The 17407-nt window shown below is 37.2% G+C and overlaps 1 protein-coding gene across 3 annotated transcripts in view; it reads right to left on the bottom strand.

Moving 5' to 3' along the window:
• The window catches only part of CNOT2 (CCR4-NOT transcription complex subunit 2), a 90292-nt gene that overhangs the window by 32731 nt on the left and 40154 nt on the right, over window positions 1-17407 (bottom strand). For all 3 annotated transcript variants that reach the window (XM_065040285.1, XM_065040290.1, XM_065040294.1), the window contains one exon: window positions 7611-7733. In XM_065040285.1, coding sequence (XP_064896357.1) covers window positions 7611-7721 — 111 coding nt within the window. In that variant the 5' untranslated portion in view covers window positions 7722-7733. The remainder of the gene's footprint in view (window positions 1-7610; window positions 7734-17407) is intronic.

Here is a 17407-nt window from a genome sequence, read left to right as displayed (position 1 = left end):
AGACACTCTGATGGTACAGAGTACTAATGAGCCAAAAGATTACTGAAAACTTGTTGAAGGCTGCTACAAAAGAAAATGCCATAAGCAATTAAGAACTAAGACTACAAAGTAAATATTTTATTTCAATTAAATAACCAGTTGCATATGAAAAAATAAAAGCAAACAAAAAACCCCAAACCAACCAACCCCAAACCACCCATACACTGAGCATGTAAACCACCCACATTACAATACAATATGTTCGGTGAACTGAATGATTGTGTAAGAAACCAACCATTCCACTTCTAGAAGAGGCAGAAGATTTTATGCATGGAATTAATCTGGTCCAAGGAACCGCTTCATATGCTGAAGCTGACATATACAAACTACTATATATTGTTGATTTAAGTGGAGATGCAGTAAAATATAGCTTTTATATAAAGTATGGAATCAACAATTTCCAGAGTCATTTAGTTCTTCTATTAAAAAAAAAAAAATCTAAATACAAACTCAACCATAGTGAAAATTATATAGTACAGTCCTCAACAGTGAAATTCATTTCCTTGTGACATAATCTCAAATTGTAAAGTAAGTGATGTGAAATAACTTTAATTCATAAATACAGTTCTTGCAAACTGTGTAAGAGTATAAAAAAAATAATTTTCCTCTCTAAATAAAATTACTTTATCATGGATTGTTTTATTTGATAAACCCATCCAGGTACAAACTTATAGGTGACACAGTAAAAGGCTGCATTTTGCATTCTACACTTCTGGTTCTGAAAGAGTATAGTGAATTAAAACAGAAAAACTCCCTCAATTTGTTTCTAATCTCATCCATTGCACGTCCTTCCAACTGTATTCAATTAATGGCATTGTACTTTCACTCATTCAAAGTCTGATGTTATGTAGTGTTTGTATGTTTGTTTTAAATTATGTACTCCCTAGAAGATGCAAAGAATGTTTACTCACTCCCTGGGAAAGGTAAAAAGCACCTCTGTTGCTTTGCAACTCACACTTCAAAGAAAAAAGCTTAAGCCACATTTCACAAAGCAAGGAGGGTAAACCAGCCCAATATTCAGTCAAACATGCAATTATGTGTATATGCAAAGAGATGCATATGAAAATATTCATTTGTTATTTATAATTAGAGACAATTATTTTCTCCCCAAATAAGCTCTTCTCCTCCACAAATGGATCATAGAACCATTTTGGTTGGGAGACCCTCAAGAGCATCAAGTCCAACTGTTAACCTTACACTGGCACTATACCATGTCCGTAAGGCCCTCTTCTACAGGCCTTTTAAACACCTCCAGGGATGGTGACTCAACCACTTCCCTGGGCAGCCTGTTCCAATGCCTGACAACCCTTTCTGTGAAGAAATTTTTCCTAATATCCAATCTGAACTTCCCCTGGTGCAACTTAGGCCATTTACTCTCATCCCATCATTTGTGCTTGGGAGAAGAGACCAACACCCTTCATGCTACCTCTTTCAGGTAGCTGTAGACAGCAATAAGGTCTCCCCTCAGATTCATTTTCTCCAGGCTAAACAGCCCCAGTTCCCTCAGCTGCTCCTCATCAGACTTGTTCTCCAGACCCCTCACCAGCTTTGTTGCCCTTCTCTAACTATTCAAACTACGAAAAGTTACATTAAGCAGCTCTACTCAACCAGCCAGCATTAAGCATGAATTCTATAACTGCTTCTGACACAAGACTCCATGGGAATTCTTAAGTACTAACAATATCTCTATGTGCAGCATCTGAAGTTAAATTATGACTAAACCAACAAACTCTCATGCAGTGACTCAGGCAAATGCTAAGCAGGATGCTTTGGGAAACAAGATACCATAAGTTTCCTAAGAATCCTAAAAAACTGTATTAGAAAATCAACAATCCAGCTGGAACAACATGGTGTTCAGCAATCCTAAAGCCAAAGCTGTCTCCAGAAGACTGATTAGACCCTTCCACATTTAGTTTCCCAAACTTAGCAGATTCTGGATTTCTGTCTCCATGGTAAGCCAAGTCCAGTTTCTGGGTTTTCTCTCTTGTAAAAGTAACACCTTTTTATAAGGCTATATATTTCAAAATACAGACTTAGGTAAAGGTTCTATAAATTACTGGAATGGAAGTTCACAGTAAAAGACTTTGACAACAGCTTCTGACTATCCCTTCACCGTATCACCACCGCCATGTCTATTACAAGACAAACCCACTGATGTTTGCCTTCATGCAACTGTCTCATGACAGGAACACCTGCATTTGATCCATCACAGACATGCTTCTACTACATCAGGATGGAAGAAATCTTTAAAAAGCAGGCTCCCAGAATCAATTTACCCATTTCACTAGGCACAATATCCAAATCTGAGGACCTACTACTTCAGGAAAGGTAGTGCCAGGGAGTTACATCAATGGTTGCAATGAGCCAAATCTGTTCTGCAGGCTAGGTCTTACTTGCCCCAATTATTAAAATATATTTGATTTCGCAAGAAGGCAAGTTTTGAAAGAACCGAGCTGCAAAAGAACACCAGGTCTCAACTGAGAAAATCCATAATTAGTTAAAACATTAAGATTTTTCAGAGAGAAGAATAAGCTCAAACTAACTCACTAGAAGTGCAAATCGGAATTATTATCATGTTACTGTGTACACTTTAAAACCTGTAGAACAACTAGGAAAGAAAATGAACAGCAAAGCTCTGGGCCAAAAAGTGAAAAAGCATTCATTGAAAAAATTGTCCTAACTTTCCTCATAATTTGAGCAGATCTTCATTAAAAGGCATGTCTGTCTACTGTCAGATTTATATCTGCAGTTCAGTACAACCGGAGATTCCCTGATGTTATATTCTTATATCCTCTGAACAGGGGATCGGGCTAGACTGATTAAACCTCATAGAGCCATCTCTTACAGTCTTATTCATGAGAAGTCGTAGCAGTTCAGACTGAACAGGTGACATGTTTTCTCACAGCACACTGTCCTTTTTTTTTTTTTTTATTTTGCTCCTTACAAGTGTCCTGGTCTTGTTAAAAACAAGTTTCTCTTTTAGTGGATTTTTCTTTCAGCTAAGTTTTTCTAAGGAACTGCACTTGCCTGAAGTTAGCTGCATATTTTTTCTTGGACACTGTGCTCGGTGCTGATGAGATGACATGGAATGCTGAAGAAGCTCATGTTTAGATTTATTACTATGGTAACCAAGGTTAACTGATAATGGGACATATTTGCCAGAAGGGTCGGAGAGAACAGGTGACTAAATCTAACAAACTGAGTATTTAATCCCATAATCGTTATACACCCTATACAAGAGGGAGATCACGAGGTCTCTCTCTCCTCGACCATGGCCGGCATCTAGAGATGATGCTGCCTGTCTGCCTGCGAGCCAAGGCCAGGCCCTGCATCCCTCAATCCAGTTCTGGTTTGCTGTGAAGCCCCGCCAATGACTTCCGGGTGCCTGTCCTGCAGCTGCTGCAACCACCCCAGCTCTGCACGGGAGGGGTTAAACACTGCTCTATGGTGGGAGGGATTAACAGAGGGCATCTGCCACAATTTATTGTCACCTTGCTTTAAACCTTGACAAGAAGACAGTAGGTTCAAAAGTATATGAAAGTTTTGAGTTACCAATTTCTACTATTGTCACTCTATCCAAATAAAAATGCATGCATCACTGTCCTCACGATGATTTTGCTGAGTGCATAAACAGCTCAATTAAGTTGGTGAAACTAGCCACAAATAAACTCTGTAATTATTTTGTGGGCACTCTGTGCATTTTGTTGTCAATTTAAGTTACACGATTACATTTGTTTCAAGGCAAATCTTAAACTATTTTCTTAACCTGTTCTATTCTCTGCAAATTCTGTAAAATGCCTGATTTAATTACCAAAGGACTATTGACCTGGTTATCATGCACTGACCCTAAATGCAGCAGAATTCATAGAGCATTCATGGATTTACTCTGTTCCTCTTCCCTTTTGGCACAGGAAGGTTTGCAATGACTCAAGGCAAAGACACTTGTTTGGTAAAAAAGAAGCATTAGACACCTTGAGAAAGACCTAATCTAATCTAAGGAACCATAATTTTCTACCTAAAACAACAGACCCAAACAGCATCCTTATGGTTTTGGAAGCACTTGTGCACATGAGTAACGTGCAACTTTTCCATTTCAATTGTCATATCAAGCCTGACTGCCTAGAACTGTTATTCCCTAGTAAAGAAACAGGTAAATTACATGAAAGCTTTTCATTTTCAGCTACACTGCAGCTCTGAAATGAAATAACATGTCCTAAACTATTTGTTCCTGCTTCTTCCCACCTGGAAAAAGTCTTCAAAATTTAAGACAGGACTTGAGCAGCATTTCGTTCACTTTACCTTTGTGTAAAAGAAATGCTTTTAAAATTCAAATTAGGCAAAACAAGTCACAAAGACACCACATCACTAAGTGCAAAGAGAATTGTTTATAGGAAGGCATAAAATATTTTTTCACATCTTTTTCAGATAGGTTCTAAATTACTTTTTCACTTAATAAGTGAAGAACTATTTCCTCATATAACTTGAAAAAAACTGAAACCTCCACCTTAAGTGTTAAAACAAGGTAGAAAGCTGAAAAGCTCCCAAACTAGTCAAACTCTGTGCAAGTCATCACTGTCCTCAACCTGAAGACAATGCCTCTTCACAACAACAGAAACCCTACTGTAAAAGTAAAGTGAAAAATAGATTCTGAAGTTTATACCAAATAATACGCTTGCAGAAACAGTCCTCACTCTAGTCTTCATCTTAGGAGGGTTTCACCATTCTCTATATTCCTCTGCTTAGAGTACACATACACATGTTCAGTAATGATCGCCTCAAAAGCAGCAACTTTAAAGGTCAGAATCAGTAAGATTTCAACAAAGTGAAAAACAGAAAAACACCCAGTCATGTCCAGTATGAGGGTAAATACTAAACAAGCTTATGCCTTCTTGAAGAGCAGTAGTTAAAGAGGCCATTCACAGCAGGCTTCCCTTAGAACCTCTCTATTTCAGGTTAAAGAACTCTGGAATATAAAAGAAGCATAAATGAAAGACTTGGAATTTATGTGTATACCCGACACACTGGAAGAAGAAAAAAAAACAAAAAAACAAAAAAACAAAAACTATGTTTAACTCATTTTCTACAGGTTTGTAGCTAAAACCTGCAATACATCCATTTTACCTGCTGTCAGTGAAGACCTGCAAGAAACTGAAAATGAAAAAAGAGTAATAATTTAAACTGCAGTAAAACTGCACCTTGTTTAGACAGCTCTACTATAAAAAGGGCATAAATGCTGCCATTTTACAGCCTGTTTACAAAGAGATTGTGTATGCCATGTTTTTATCTTTTTATTACCAGTTGGATTTTCTGAAAAGAAAAATTATTTACTCCTTTCCCCAAGGTTTCATCTACCTTCATTTTTTGCCTAGATTTACCCATTCCAATTCAATATGAATGTGAAAACAGAAAAATTCAAAGTGTTTCAAGATCTAGAATTCTACAAGTTTTTCTTCCCACCCTGGTGTTCATAAAACTGGATCCGGGTTTTGATCTTCAGTCTTCATTAGCTTACTCAGAGAAAATTCTCAGCAAATTTATTTTTGTGTTAGCCAAATAATAACACAGGCAATATATTTATTGTGTTCTCATGTACAGAGTATCATCTTTAGTAGAATTCCAGTTCAAAGACTATTTGAAAACATGGTTATTTTCAATTAGAACATGTTTTCAAAACCACAAAATTGTTTGGAAACTAAAATAATACAACCACCTTTGCAACCTTTCTCATCTAAAACGAGTAAAATGAGATATCAAAATCAGCATGTAATAATACAAAATATACATTTAGCTATGCATCAGTGATCAAAGGTATACAGAAAATATTTTTTTTTATAAATGTCAATAGCAATATTACAATAGCATATAATGGCTTAAGATTTCATAAGCATAAACTCAGCAAGTTGTAACAGTCAATAGTGAAGCTACAAGGGGAAAAAATTAAAAAATGCCTTAACAAGGCTTTGGAAATAAAACTTTAAAAAGCTTTTGCAAAAAATCTCTCTTCCATTTCCTATGGGAACGACACCACTCTTCTGCCACCCACAGCAGCTTCTATGCCCCATTTTGGCCACTTCTCCCACAAGCTTTCATGATTTCTCATGTCATTCCTGGTGTCTGGAACACCCGCCTTCCTTCTCTTGAAGTCCCATTCTAAGATCCACTTCTGCAACAATGCCTACAGAGAGTAGGCAACTAAAGCACTCATCCACGGCATCAACAACCCAAGCATCAGCTTTCACCGCACACACTGTACAGCACAGTGTTCGTCTCACTTTACCTTTCTTACTATATCGTAACGATTTCTCCCTCAGTGCATCAAATCTACAGCTGGAGGTTTAATATTTAAGAATCACTTTGGAGAAATAGCATCTGCTGTGTTTGAGAATGCTAGATGAACCCCTCAGAGCTCACAGAAAGGAAAGTACATTCAGCATTACAAATATTCCATTGTGCCTTTGTGCATCTGTGGTACATGCACACGTGTAATGGACATAAACAGGAAAGTGCAGCCTGTTTAATTTTCTTAACACTATAATAGATTTTAATCCTTTGCTGGCTCACCTGAAATTTCTCATAAAAATCACTTATGAAACTGAACTGGAAAGCTGCTTTCAAGCGTTCGTTTTTCTTTCTTTTTTTTTTTTTTTTTTTTTTTTTTTTTTTTTTTTTTTTTTTTTTTTAAGAAGTCTTATACTTTAAACTTCTTTCCTTATATCTTTGAAAATCTGGATTAAAATGCAAATCACTAAAAGCCTATAGGAAATGTTTATATTTACATAGGTCAAGATCTATCAAGACATTTCCAACTAAACAATCATATTTCTGGACAGCCATGGAGACAGACTTGAAGCAATGACACCTTTTTGAAAGTCTGAAGTGATTTTTTTTTTAAATTAAAAAGAAAATTTAGCACATTTGTTGCTTACACATATTAAATGCAAGTCTGTCGTGAGATAGTATTACTGGCCTTGAGGTGACATGAATTTCAAATCATGCTTTTCAGTCTTCCATATATTTCTACATGCCACTCCATATAAAAGTGAAATATTTTACTGGCTAATTTATTTATTTTAATAATAAGCAGAGCTTTGGTAATGCCAATGTAGTTCTAACATAAAATAATGCATTACGGAGGGAAAAAAATGTTTAAGAAAGGTTGGGGTTTGTAACTTTGTGTCATTACAAATGGCAGGAATACCTAAATTAGAATACTTGAGCAGACAAACAAGCTGCACAAGGCATTTTCAGAAACAAAAAAAAAAAAAAAAAAACAGTTGAAGATATAAAGTGTAAAACCACAACAAAAACACTGTGGACACAACATGTAAACACAAGATATAATTCTTAACCCAATTTAAGTTACAAATATAATTCTTTAAGATGAAAAAATTAAATCCTGGCAAGCATATGGCTGAAGTTTACATGTACAACCTCCCTAAAATTAAAGCACTTGCCACTGAAAACACATCCACAGCTTAAATCTAAATGAATCCCTTCCTCACTTGTATTTCACTTGCTTGAAATTATCTCAGTATTGAAAGGGGAAAAAAAAACAAGCTTATTCAACTTACATCTTTTTCTGACCGATGTGGGAACATCGATGACTGGCTGTAGTACATGTTTTCATCATGGTAGTCACCATCAACCCCCTCTACAAACTTCTTCCTTGAAGCACCAAACATGCTGTTTGTCACCTAAATAAGAAGAAAAAACTATTACATACCATATATGATTTGGTTTGCTACATACTTATAATTGTATATATTTCAAATATATGTACCGATTGTCAAAAAAATCCGTTTCTAAACATTTGAAAATTCCTCTTTAACAGTACTTTTTATACACTGTCAAGGAAATGGTTCTTCCAACTGGGATTTTCATCTGACAGAAATTCATATTTCAGAAAGAAATGGGGTAAGGAGAGAGGATACGCTTAATTTTTTGGAGGGGTGTTCATTTGTTGGTTGCTTTTTTGAGGCTCATAACCTTTCACTCAGGTATATTTAAAATTACATAGTGTCATATAACAAAAAAACACATTTCTCAAATTTTCCCCTCCTCAGGTAAACACTTTTCATCTGAAAGAAGAAAATTAAGGTACATCCTTCGTACCGCTCAGCTACCTTAAAAGAAACAACAATAATAAAAGAGGAAAGAAAAAAAACAAAGCCACTGTGAAATCACTCCCGTGTCTCAGCCCCACAACTTTGGAAAAGCAGCTTTCTACTCGACCCTGCACACTCAGAGACACGATTAAGTAAGAGAAGCTCAAGCTCAACCACACTTAAAAACCTCACCACAGACTGACGAAGTTACTGCAGACAACCCATAAAAAACCACTAGGTTTTGTTTTGTCCTTACTCCCAGAGGTGCAGACACACACAGACAGAGCTGCTAGGCCAGGAACTGGAAACTGAAAAAACAGCAACCACACAGCTGGTCACAGAACCTTAACTGATTAGAAAATGTAATGCTGCAGCAAGATCATACAACATCATCATAGCATCTACCATATGCAGTGCATTTTCATACACCCGACTCTCTTACTTATGTAAAAATACACACACTTCTGTTAACTTTCTAATCTATCTGGCCATGAAATGCTACCACAGCACAGTGTGGGCTAACCAAGCCCTGTTTTAACGCGACAGGTTAATGTTCAAACCAGCCAAATGGCACATACTGGTCAGCACTGAGCAACTTGCTCCACTTCTTGTACCACATGGGGAGACTGAAGAGAGAACAACTAACCGGATGGTAACCAACCCCCAACTATGGCCCTACCTTACATACCTTCCAATGGATCTTTAACATCTTGAAACATACAGAAGCTAAATTACAGCTAGCTTATCAAATGTGCTGAGATTTACTATCTTCACTATTGACAGCACTAGCTAAACTTAAAAAAAAAAAAAAAAAGACAATTTTAAAAATGTATTTAAAGAGTCGTTTTACACTACCTTAGGCTCATGCTTGAAATTTCAAAGCATTTATTCCGGTTGGCTGCAAGGAGAGTTACTGTCAGCTTGAAATCCTCTTATCCCGACTGACACAAAATTACTCTGATATTCCTCACAGTGTGGCTTATTCAAATTTCCCCTTTACTGATGAAGATTTCTAGGCAGTGTTTAATAACACAGGTGCTCCTCTACCAGTGACAACTTAACCCTGTGATTTCCAAGTCATTGGATTTTTAAGTGAACACTGAGACGCATTTAATACAGCTAGAATCACAAAATTGCCCTAAAATGTTGCATTCATCTAAACAAAAGCCTATTCCACTTAGTCCTATGAGAGGGTTTCAGATATTTAGACTACTGATGTCTCAAAATAAATTTATGACCTGTTACCCCCATGCGAAGGCATGTAAAGGTACTGTGCGCCTTCTCCAGATGAAACTTCTTTTATGATATTTACAAAAATGTGCAAATGTGAGGTCCCAAACTGCTTCAACACATTCAGCTGACTTTCACACTTGTAGTGCAGCTTTCATTACACTGTAAGCATATCCCACTGTGCTAATCCCCTTACAATGCAATTATCACCTACCAGATGGGATGGAGCATTTAACAGGCTGAGGGGATTATCTTGTCCTTTGCTCCGTCTCAGTAAAGTGTGGAGAGACCAGCAGTTGCCTTTAACCACTGTAAAAAGGATTGTGAAGTGCTTTGGTTGAAGCTATCCCAAGAAATGAGGAGAAGCTGTGTCTCTCAACCAACTACTGCTCTTGAGAAGGTACAAAGCAACTTCCCACGAGTGGTGCTCCTTTAAAAATACCTAGGGCAAGAGAATACTTTTTTTGCCACATAAACTTCTCTTGTGACATATCATCAGAATAACAAAATTTAATTGTGATAGGAAGCAAGTCACTAAAGCATACACACTCTGTACGAATGTAATACCTAACCCTGAGCTACGGCACAGGAACTATATAAAGGGGAAAAAACAATCCTGTCTTTGACCCTGTAGCTTTTGATCTTGTTTCCACCAAGGTTTACATATGGCTGGTTACACACACACCGGAAAGATTTCTGAGTCAGTGGGGTAAGGTCAGAGCTTTCAGTTTCAAAATATATGTTTAAAGCTGCTGCAAGAAAGCTAGTATGTTCAAACATGAAGTCTATGTACTGAAAAGCTGAAGGATATTTTAAACAATCTCCACTAAATTTGTTTAAAACATTAGCTTAGGGCCACTGTCTTATGCAATTATCAGTACAGGAAATAATCAAGATTATGCCCTGAAGACTAGATGAATTGCACTTTTTTTTATATGAAGTCTTACAAGAGCATGGTTATTAAAACTTTTAATAATTAGATAGATGAAACATTGATATTTATATTGACAACCCACATTTCTAGGTGGTACCTAACTGAAGAACTCCAGAGAGCAGAGCATGCATTGAAGGCTGCAGGGGAAGAGAGGAAGGCCGGAGGAGCCCAGCCTGCAACCAGCTGCATCGCTGGGCCTGACTGCTCCAAAAACCTTCAAAAACATTTTGCAAAGACCGATGCTTCTGCACAACAGCATTTTTGTAAGCTGTCCTGCATTGTTCAATGCTGCCAAGTGAAGCAGCTGCGTGCAGCGCTCAAGCTGTCCACGCTTCCACCGAGGGAACGCTGGAGGGTATTCTGGCAGCTGCCTGCACCCCTAACAGGGCTTCACTCCACCAGGAAGACCTGCCAGTTGTTCTCAGAGTGAACTGCAGCAGAAAAACATGGTGTTGCAATTCACACTCCTATCCAGCCCTGGTACAAAACTAACAGAACCATAAAATGAGGCAGCCACTAAAGACCAGTAACTGAAAGGGCAGGAACTGGGACTAAAGACATAAGCTGCTGCTGTGGTAGCCTGGCTGCTCACTCCTTGCTTGTTCTCAGGCTGACACCAGCAGCCAACTTATCTACTTCCCAGTAGTCGCTGGTGACAGTAAACAGCTGGCAAACTTCTCAATCAGAGCACCTATCCCTGTGCACACTTCTATAAACAGCAGGTTTACACAATGACAGTGTCAGATGGTTGCCAAGTTAGCAACTGGCATCTTCCTATCCACATCCACTTATACCAGTATTCACTAACATATTCATTGGTCAGCCATGCTAAAAGTGTATGCACAGATAATGAAAAAACACCATTGCAGTGCTATTTGTAAGAAGGTGTGAGAACAACTGGGGCTGTGCCAAATGCGGGCAGATACGCAGATGGAACTTTCTTGCTTATTTCTTAGGACAAGAAGCCACCAGGAAACCTTATACAAAATGACTGCACCTCTTTTTTCATAGACTGATAGATCGGTGTCCAATCAGCTACAAAAACAAATACAGCAAAGTTCACGCAGCATTTACAAATACATTTTAAAACCGTTGGAAAGTAACAGTGACCTGAGGTTTTGTACCTTCACAGGGTCTAGACTGATGAGGTTAACAGCAGAAATAAGCTCTTGTATTTAAGTCTCTTATTCCTACATATAGACCAATAAACACACACATTTATGCCAACACAATTTCACCTAAGTGCTGCCCCAGTTGCATGGCAATTTTATTAAGTAAAGAACTCCTGTCTACTCAGCCTAATTTCATACAGATCCCTCTCCTAATCCTGCAACTACTTTTCCTGTTCTACTCCGGAAACTCAGTCCTCTATTGCACAAGACACACTGGCAGTGCAACCGTTTGTTAGAAACGTAAAAATGGCGCACTTTTGTCAATTCATCCTTCAGCACTATATTGCAAAGTACTTACAATTCCCACTGGTACACCCATGCACAAATATTGTTAGAAAATATTCATGGTAATAGAGGAAAGCAAAGAGAAACATGTTACGATTCAGTTCAGAGAACTAACCAGCCATGCTACCACAAACCCTGGCCAATTCTGATCAGATGAACACAAGTGCTTCTTTCAAAGCACGAGGACATCATGTTTAAAAATCAGATTTGCCCCCAACTTCAAATTAACATTAACCAAGCAAAATGCAGTCACAAACCTGACAAGACCTTTAAAATACTTCTGTGGAACATTTCCTGGCAACCACAACAACAGGGCAACTAAAAGCACCATACAAACGTTAAGAATTTGAAGCACCTAATAAGCAGTTTGTTGCTGTCATTGACCTTCATCCTTCAGCTGAGTACATAAACCAACCAGCAATACTTATTAAATTTTATTTTTTAAAAACAGATTTTTTTTTTTTTTAAAAAAATCCCTTTCATTACAAGAAACACTGCAGTACAGCATATTTCAGCACACAAATATTTGCTTGTTAGCCAAAACCGGAAATATGTTATTGACACAAAATTTGTAAGGAAATTATTAAAAATGTTGTCATTTTGAGCTGCAAAATTATCTTCTCTATAATCACTTATAGAATGATGCTATAATTGTATATTAAATTAGTGTAACAGCCTGAAGTAAATTATAGTACTAAAATATGAAAACTAATTATGTTTCTGTTTTGCAGTATTACTATAGGTAGTGCCCAAGGAGAGTTCACTCATGGCATTAATGTAGCCAACTCTAAACTAAGAGGATGCTATAAAATCTCCCTGGAGAATGAATATTTTAAATTTTGCATAGAGCAGAAAAATCAGTAGTTGCATCACAACTGATTAAACTCATCATCTTAATGAGAGCTGAAAACTATATAGAGTAATACAAGTTAAAAAAAATAAACCACTTCAGGAATTTTAGGAGTATCTCCCCGTTCCTGCTCCTCCAATGACTATGGTATTCTTCAACATTCACACTGCCATTACATGAGAGCAATAAGAAGCTCTAATCTCAGTCTGATGCTACAGAGCTTCCATCGATCTGCATACTAAGGCGTCTGATGCTGCTGTTTAGATCTTAGTTAGCAAAGTTAATAATTTACCCTATTTTTCTCTTCTGTTACAAATCAATATTTTCACATAAGGTAACATATTTGCATATCCAAAGTATCTACAAAAGTGGCCCTGAATCAGCCTTCCAGTGAGAAATAAGTATCTCAAAAAATGTGTCTATGAAAAATCACATGCTGGTAAACACCAAATCAGCCTGCAATTTAAGTCAACCTATAGAAACGTTTATAAATATGTAAAGGGTGAGTGTCACAAGGATGGAGCCAGGCTCTTCTCAGTGACAACCAGTGATAAAACAAGGGGCAATGGGTACAAACTGGAACACAAGAGGTTCAACTTAAATATGAGAAGAAACTTCTTCACAGCGAGGGTGCCACAGCATTGGAACAGGCTGCCCAGGGAGGTTGTGGAGTCTCCTACTCTGGAGACATTCAAAACCCACCTGGACACCTTCCTGTGTAACCTCATCTGGGTGTTCCTGCTCCAGCAGGGGGATTGGACTAGATGACCTTTCGAGGTCCCTTCGAATCCCTGACATTCTGTGATTCTGTGAATTTGGAATTCCATCAGTTGGCAAAAGATAACATAGATTTATTTTATAGTAAAAACTGCTACTGTTTATGATCTTATTTCTCAGTGCAAAAGACACACCATTCAATAGAGCCCAAATACGCACAAGAAAGACAATTCAAACATGAGAAAGACATCAGGGATCTGCAAAAGTGACCAGGGGAGCCAATGACCTGGCACTCTACTTGTAGCAGCTGTGGGGAGAGACCAAGAAGATGCCAAGTGTGTTCTACCTTATTTAGTGATGTGACCTGAGGAGAAGCAGGAGCATCTCCTTTGTAAACGTGGCAACAAGAGTCACAAGTCCTGACTAACAGCACACATACGCATACCCACACACATGCTGTAAAACACACAGCTGGATTATCTGTCAAAGATATGGTTTAAGGATTTTGTAAACCAGGAACAACTATTACTTGTCTGATAATATTACAAATAATATTTACTCAATAAGAGAAGAAAAAAAAACTTCAAACACACACCCAAACCAAACCAAACTAATATATCACCCTCAAGACCCTATCCAAAATGTGGGTATATTTACCCACTTTCTCTCTTCTTGATGCTTCTAGTCATTTGTAGTATTTACAGTCCATTCAAGTATAATAATGGTTCTAGATTCAATTTAACACAGCATTTCTGATTGCTATTGTAAAATGCTACACATTTGGCTGTGCAATGCCCTTCAACTGTAAGGTTTCACCATGAAAGATTATTGCATTTTAGAAAGACATGACAATCGTGCCTCATGTTGTCTCATACTTTTCAATTCAATACTATTTTAAATACGCATGCAGTGAGCAACAGCAAGAATCTTGAAAATAACTGATGTACTGCCATACTCTTGTTATCTACTTATGACACTCCTCAGCCATAATATGTTTAAAAAAAAGAGTTCAATTTGTAAACAAAAAGTAACTTTTAAAGTATGTTCTCAGTTGATGATCCATCAAGACAATTGTCAGCTAAATATACACTGTGTACCACATTACTGATTTTTTTTTGTGTGAACATCATCAAGGAAGAGATCAGTTATTCTAAGAAGCCAGACTTAATCAAAATCAAGTTCAGAAACCAAACAGGCTTCTGAAGTACCTATGTTGTAATGGGACAATAAAATAAGCCAAATAAACAAGTAAAGAAGCACACAAAACAACAGGAAAACTTGCATTCCTGGTAACTATTACAAGTAAACCCGTCTATGAAAACTGGTATTTGGTTAATATGGAAATGGGTCAGTCTCAGAAAAGAGAAATTCAGCTGTCAAGTTTGTAAATAAATATGCAAAAACCAAAATTCAATTCTGGAAAGATAATAAAATTTGCTTCACGTGTTCTCATAATAAACTTATTACTAGAGTGGCACTTCTCTTGCCTCCTAAGAAGTTTATTCTCTGAGTATCTTTCAATCAGTATTTTGCACCTCAACGATAAGAAAAATGGCCACTGGAACACATTAGAATGACAACATCCTGTTTACTTTAGTTTGATAACCTCTGACTCATCCCGTTAGGTAATTCAGAATTGCACTGGTTGAAAACTACTTGCTGTTTTAACTAAAAATTGGTTTTCGAATTTAACATTGCATTTTGCCATATGGACTGTATTAGTGCTTTTGAAGTATTTTCTGTAAACAAAACAAGTTTTGCTGTATTTCAGGAAGTACCCTTTTATATCAAATTAGAATAAGATATCCCCTAATTCAGTAAGTTAGTCTATTTTATCTCCAGTATCATTCCTGGGCTTGCCTTTTTTTGTTGCTTTGTGGTATGGGGTTTTTTTTTAATAAAATAAAGGTACTTTACCCAGTTAGAAACTGTAGATCTACTCAGATGCACTCCAGAGAGTTCTTTAATAGGGCATATGCAATGGTAAAGCCCAACATTAAAAGACTAGGAAATCAGCTACTACATTACGTTCTTCAGAAATAACAAAATCATATCATTCCATCCAGTCCTAAGAGAAAGATGTTGGAACTTGGCATTTTCCTAAACATTGCGATACTCAGAGCAAACTCACAAAAATATAAGTTCTGCATTCAGCAGAATTATGCTGCAGCAAATTCTGCATGTGGCCAAACTTGCATGACAGTAAGTGCAGCCCCAAAGCTGCATCACTTTACTGAGAAATGAATCCATAAAACAAAATCTTACTAAGTAAATTGTTCTTCTCTAAGGCTTAGAACTGTGACAGATCCTATGCATTTCTCATGGAGGCAAAAAAAGGTAATAGTGACAAAAAGTCAACAGTTAAAGAAATTTGCACTTGCTTTTCTAAAAACTCACTCCGGCATGAAGTTGTGGAACTAGTTATAATTTACATAACTTCAGCCAAAAACATGAGGGGTGCAAGAAAACAAGGTGAAGCAGATATAGGGAACAAGAAGTTTTAGTCTGAAAAGATGGCTGAAATTTGTATAAGCAACAGAAAAAAGGGGATTTCAACAGGAAAATTCCAGTCTGCTGTCAGAGTACTGGTACTATCAACTCTCTCTTTAATGTATTCCCCTTCTGCTAGAATGCACCAGAACAGGACAGTTGTTTTGCTAGTGTATGTTCTGTGATACGTATATAGGCATATAGCAGAAAAAAGGTCCTCAAGGGACATAAATGCACTCCTATAAAGAGACTTAAGTTTGGAGTTCTAACACCTAAATTCATAGAATCCACAGACAGGATAAACACATAAAAACTGCAAAGAAATTAAGTATTTTTTTTGACTAAAAGTTCAGAACAGCTTAAGGAAAACAAACAAAAAACAACAAACACACAGAAACAACAAACACAACAAACAAAACCAACCACCATTCTTTAGGAGGTTTTCATTCTTCATTGGTATTAATTAGTCATCACGTATTCACAAAACACATTTTTAAGAGCAATAAGAACATCGAGTTAACTAAGACTAAGCAGGTTGGCCTTCAGCTTTACAATAAAGGGATTTGCTATGCTAAAATATTTCTCCTCTACAAAGAGTTACAGCTTTAATATCAACATGAGACACTCCACTATCTCCAATGTTTGGTATCACTGCTGGCTACTCAAAACCTTCCTCCACTTAGAACAGACAACTCAGATGATGCAGACATGGACCAACAGAGCTTAAACTGGAAAACAAACCAGGTGCTAATCTAGTTCAAAACCCAGTATTACAGAAATTATACGAAGGTTTCATAAACAAGGAGCATCTCAGAAACCTTTTACGTTGGTAAGTCCCCTAAGAAGATACAAAAACAAAAGAAAACCCTTGTGAGACAAACATACAAACACTATTTTACACTGAAATAAAGTGGTAACCATTTTTCTGAACTATACCCACTGTAACTAGTACATTAGTAGCTGATACTTCTCACAAGAAAGAGATCTTAACTGCTTTGCAAACCAGCTCCCTGCTACAACTTAGGATAGTGAGAAAAGCTATTTGCTCATGTGGAGGACAGATACATATTTGATTGTCAACACCACTACAAAGGGTCTACTTTTCGGTGCTTCACAACAGACAACTATGTGTTCCTCTACAAATTCATCTGCAAGCTTCATTACATTTCCTCTTTTTAAAACATCTGGACATCTAGTGACACACCAGCCTAATGTGACACTATATAATACATAGAAGGAAAAAAAAAAAAGTACATACTTAAGCCTCCTAAATGATAAGACACAGTTAAAATAAAATGGCTTTAAATAAAAGTGGCACGCGAAACCAAAAGCTTGTGTACTGACAGCCAAACATCTTAACCATTTTGTACAACTTAAAGCCTTTTAATTTACATGTAAAGTGCATCCCACTGCTTCAAAACCTTCGCTGAATTTCTTGCATTTGCCAAATCAGAAACTTTTACACAGAAAGCTGGTGGTGAGGAAAGAAAAAACAATACTCCCAAAGGTCTTTGGGACGCTTTATCCCTCCAAGGGACAAAAAACTGCAGACTGGCAGGAGCAATACTGGCAGGGCAGGGGGTGT

The sequence above is a fragment of the Columba livia genome, chromosome 1 (genome assembly GCF_036013475.1).
Source record: "Columba livia isolate bColLiv1 breed racing homer chromosome 1, bColLiv1.pat.W.v2, whole genome shotgun sequence".
Classification (NCBI taxonomy): Eukaryota; Metazoa; Chordata; class Aves; order Columbiformes; family Columbidae; genus Columba; species Columba livia.
Note: the sequence above shows the minus strand (reverse complement) of the source record. Positions and strands in the feature narration are given on the sequence as shown.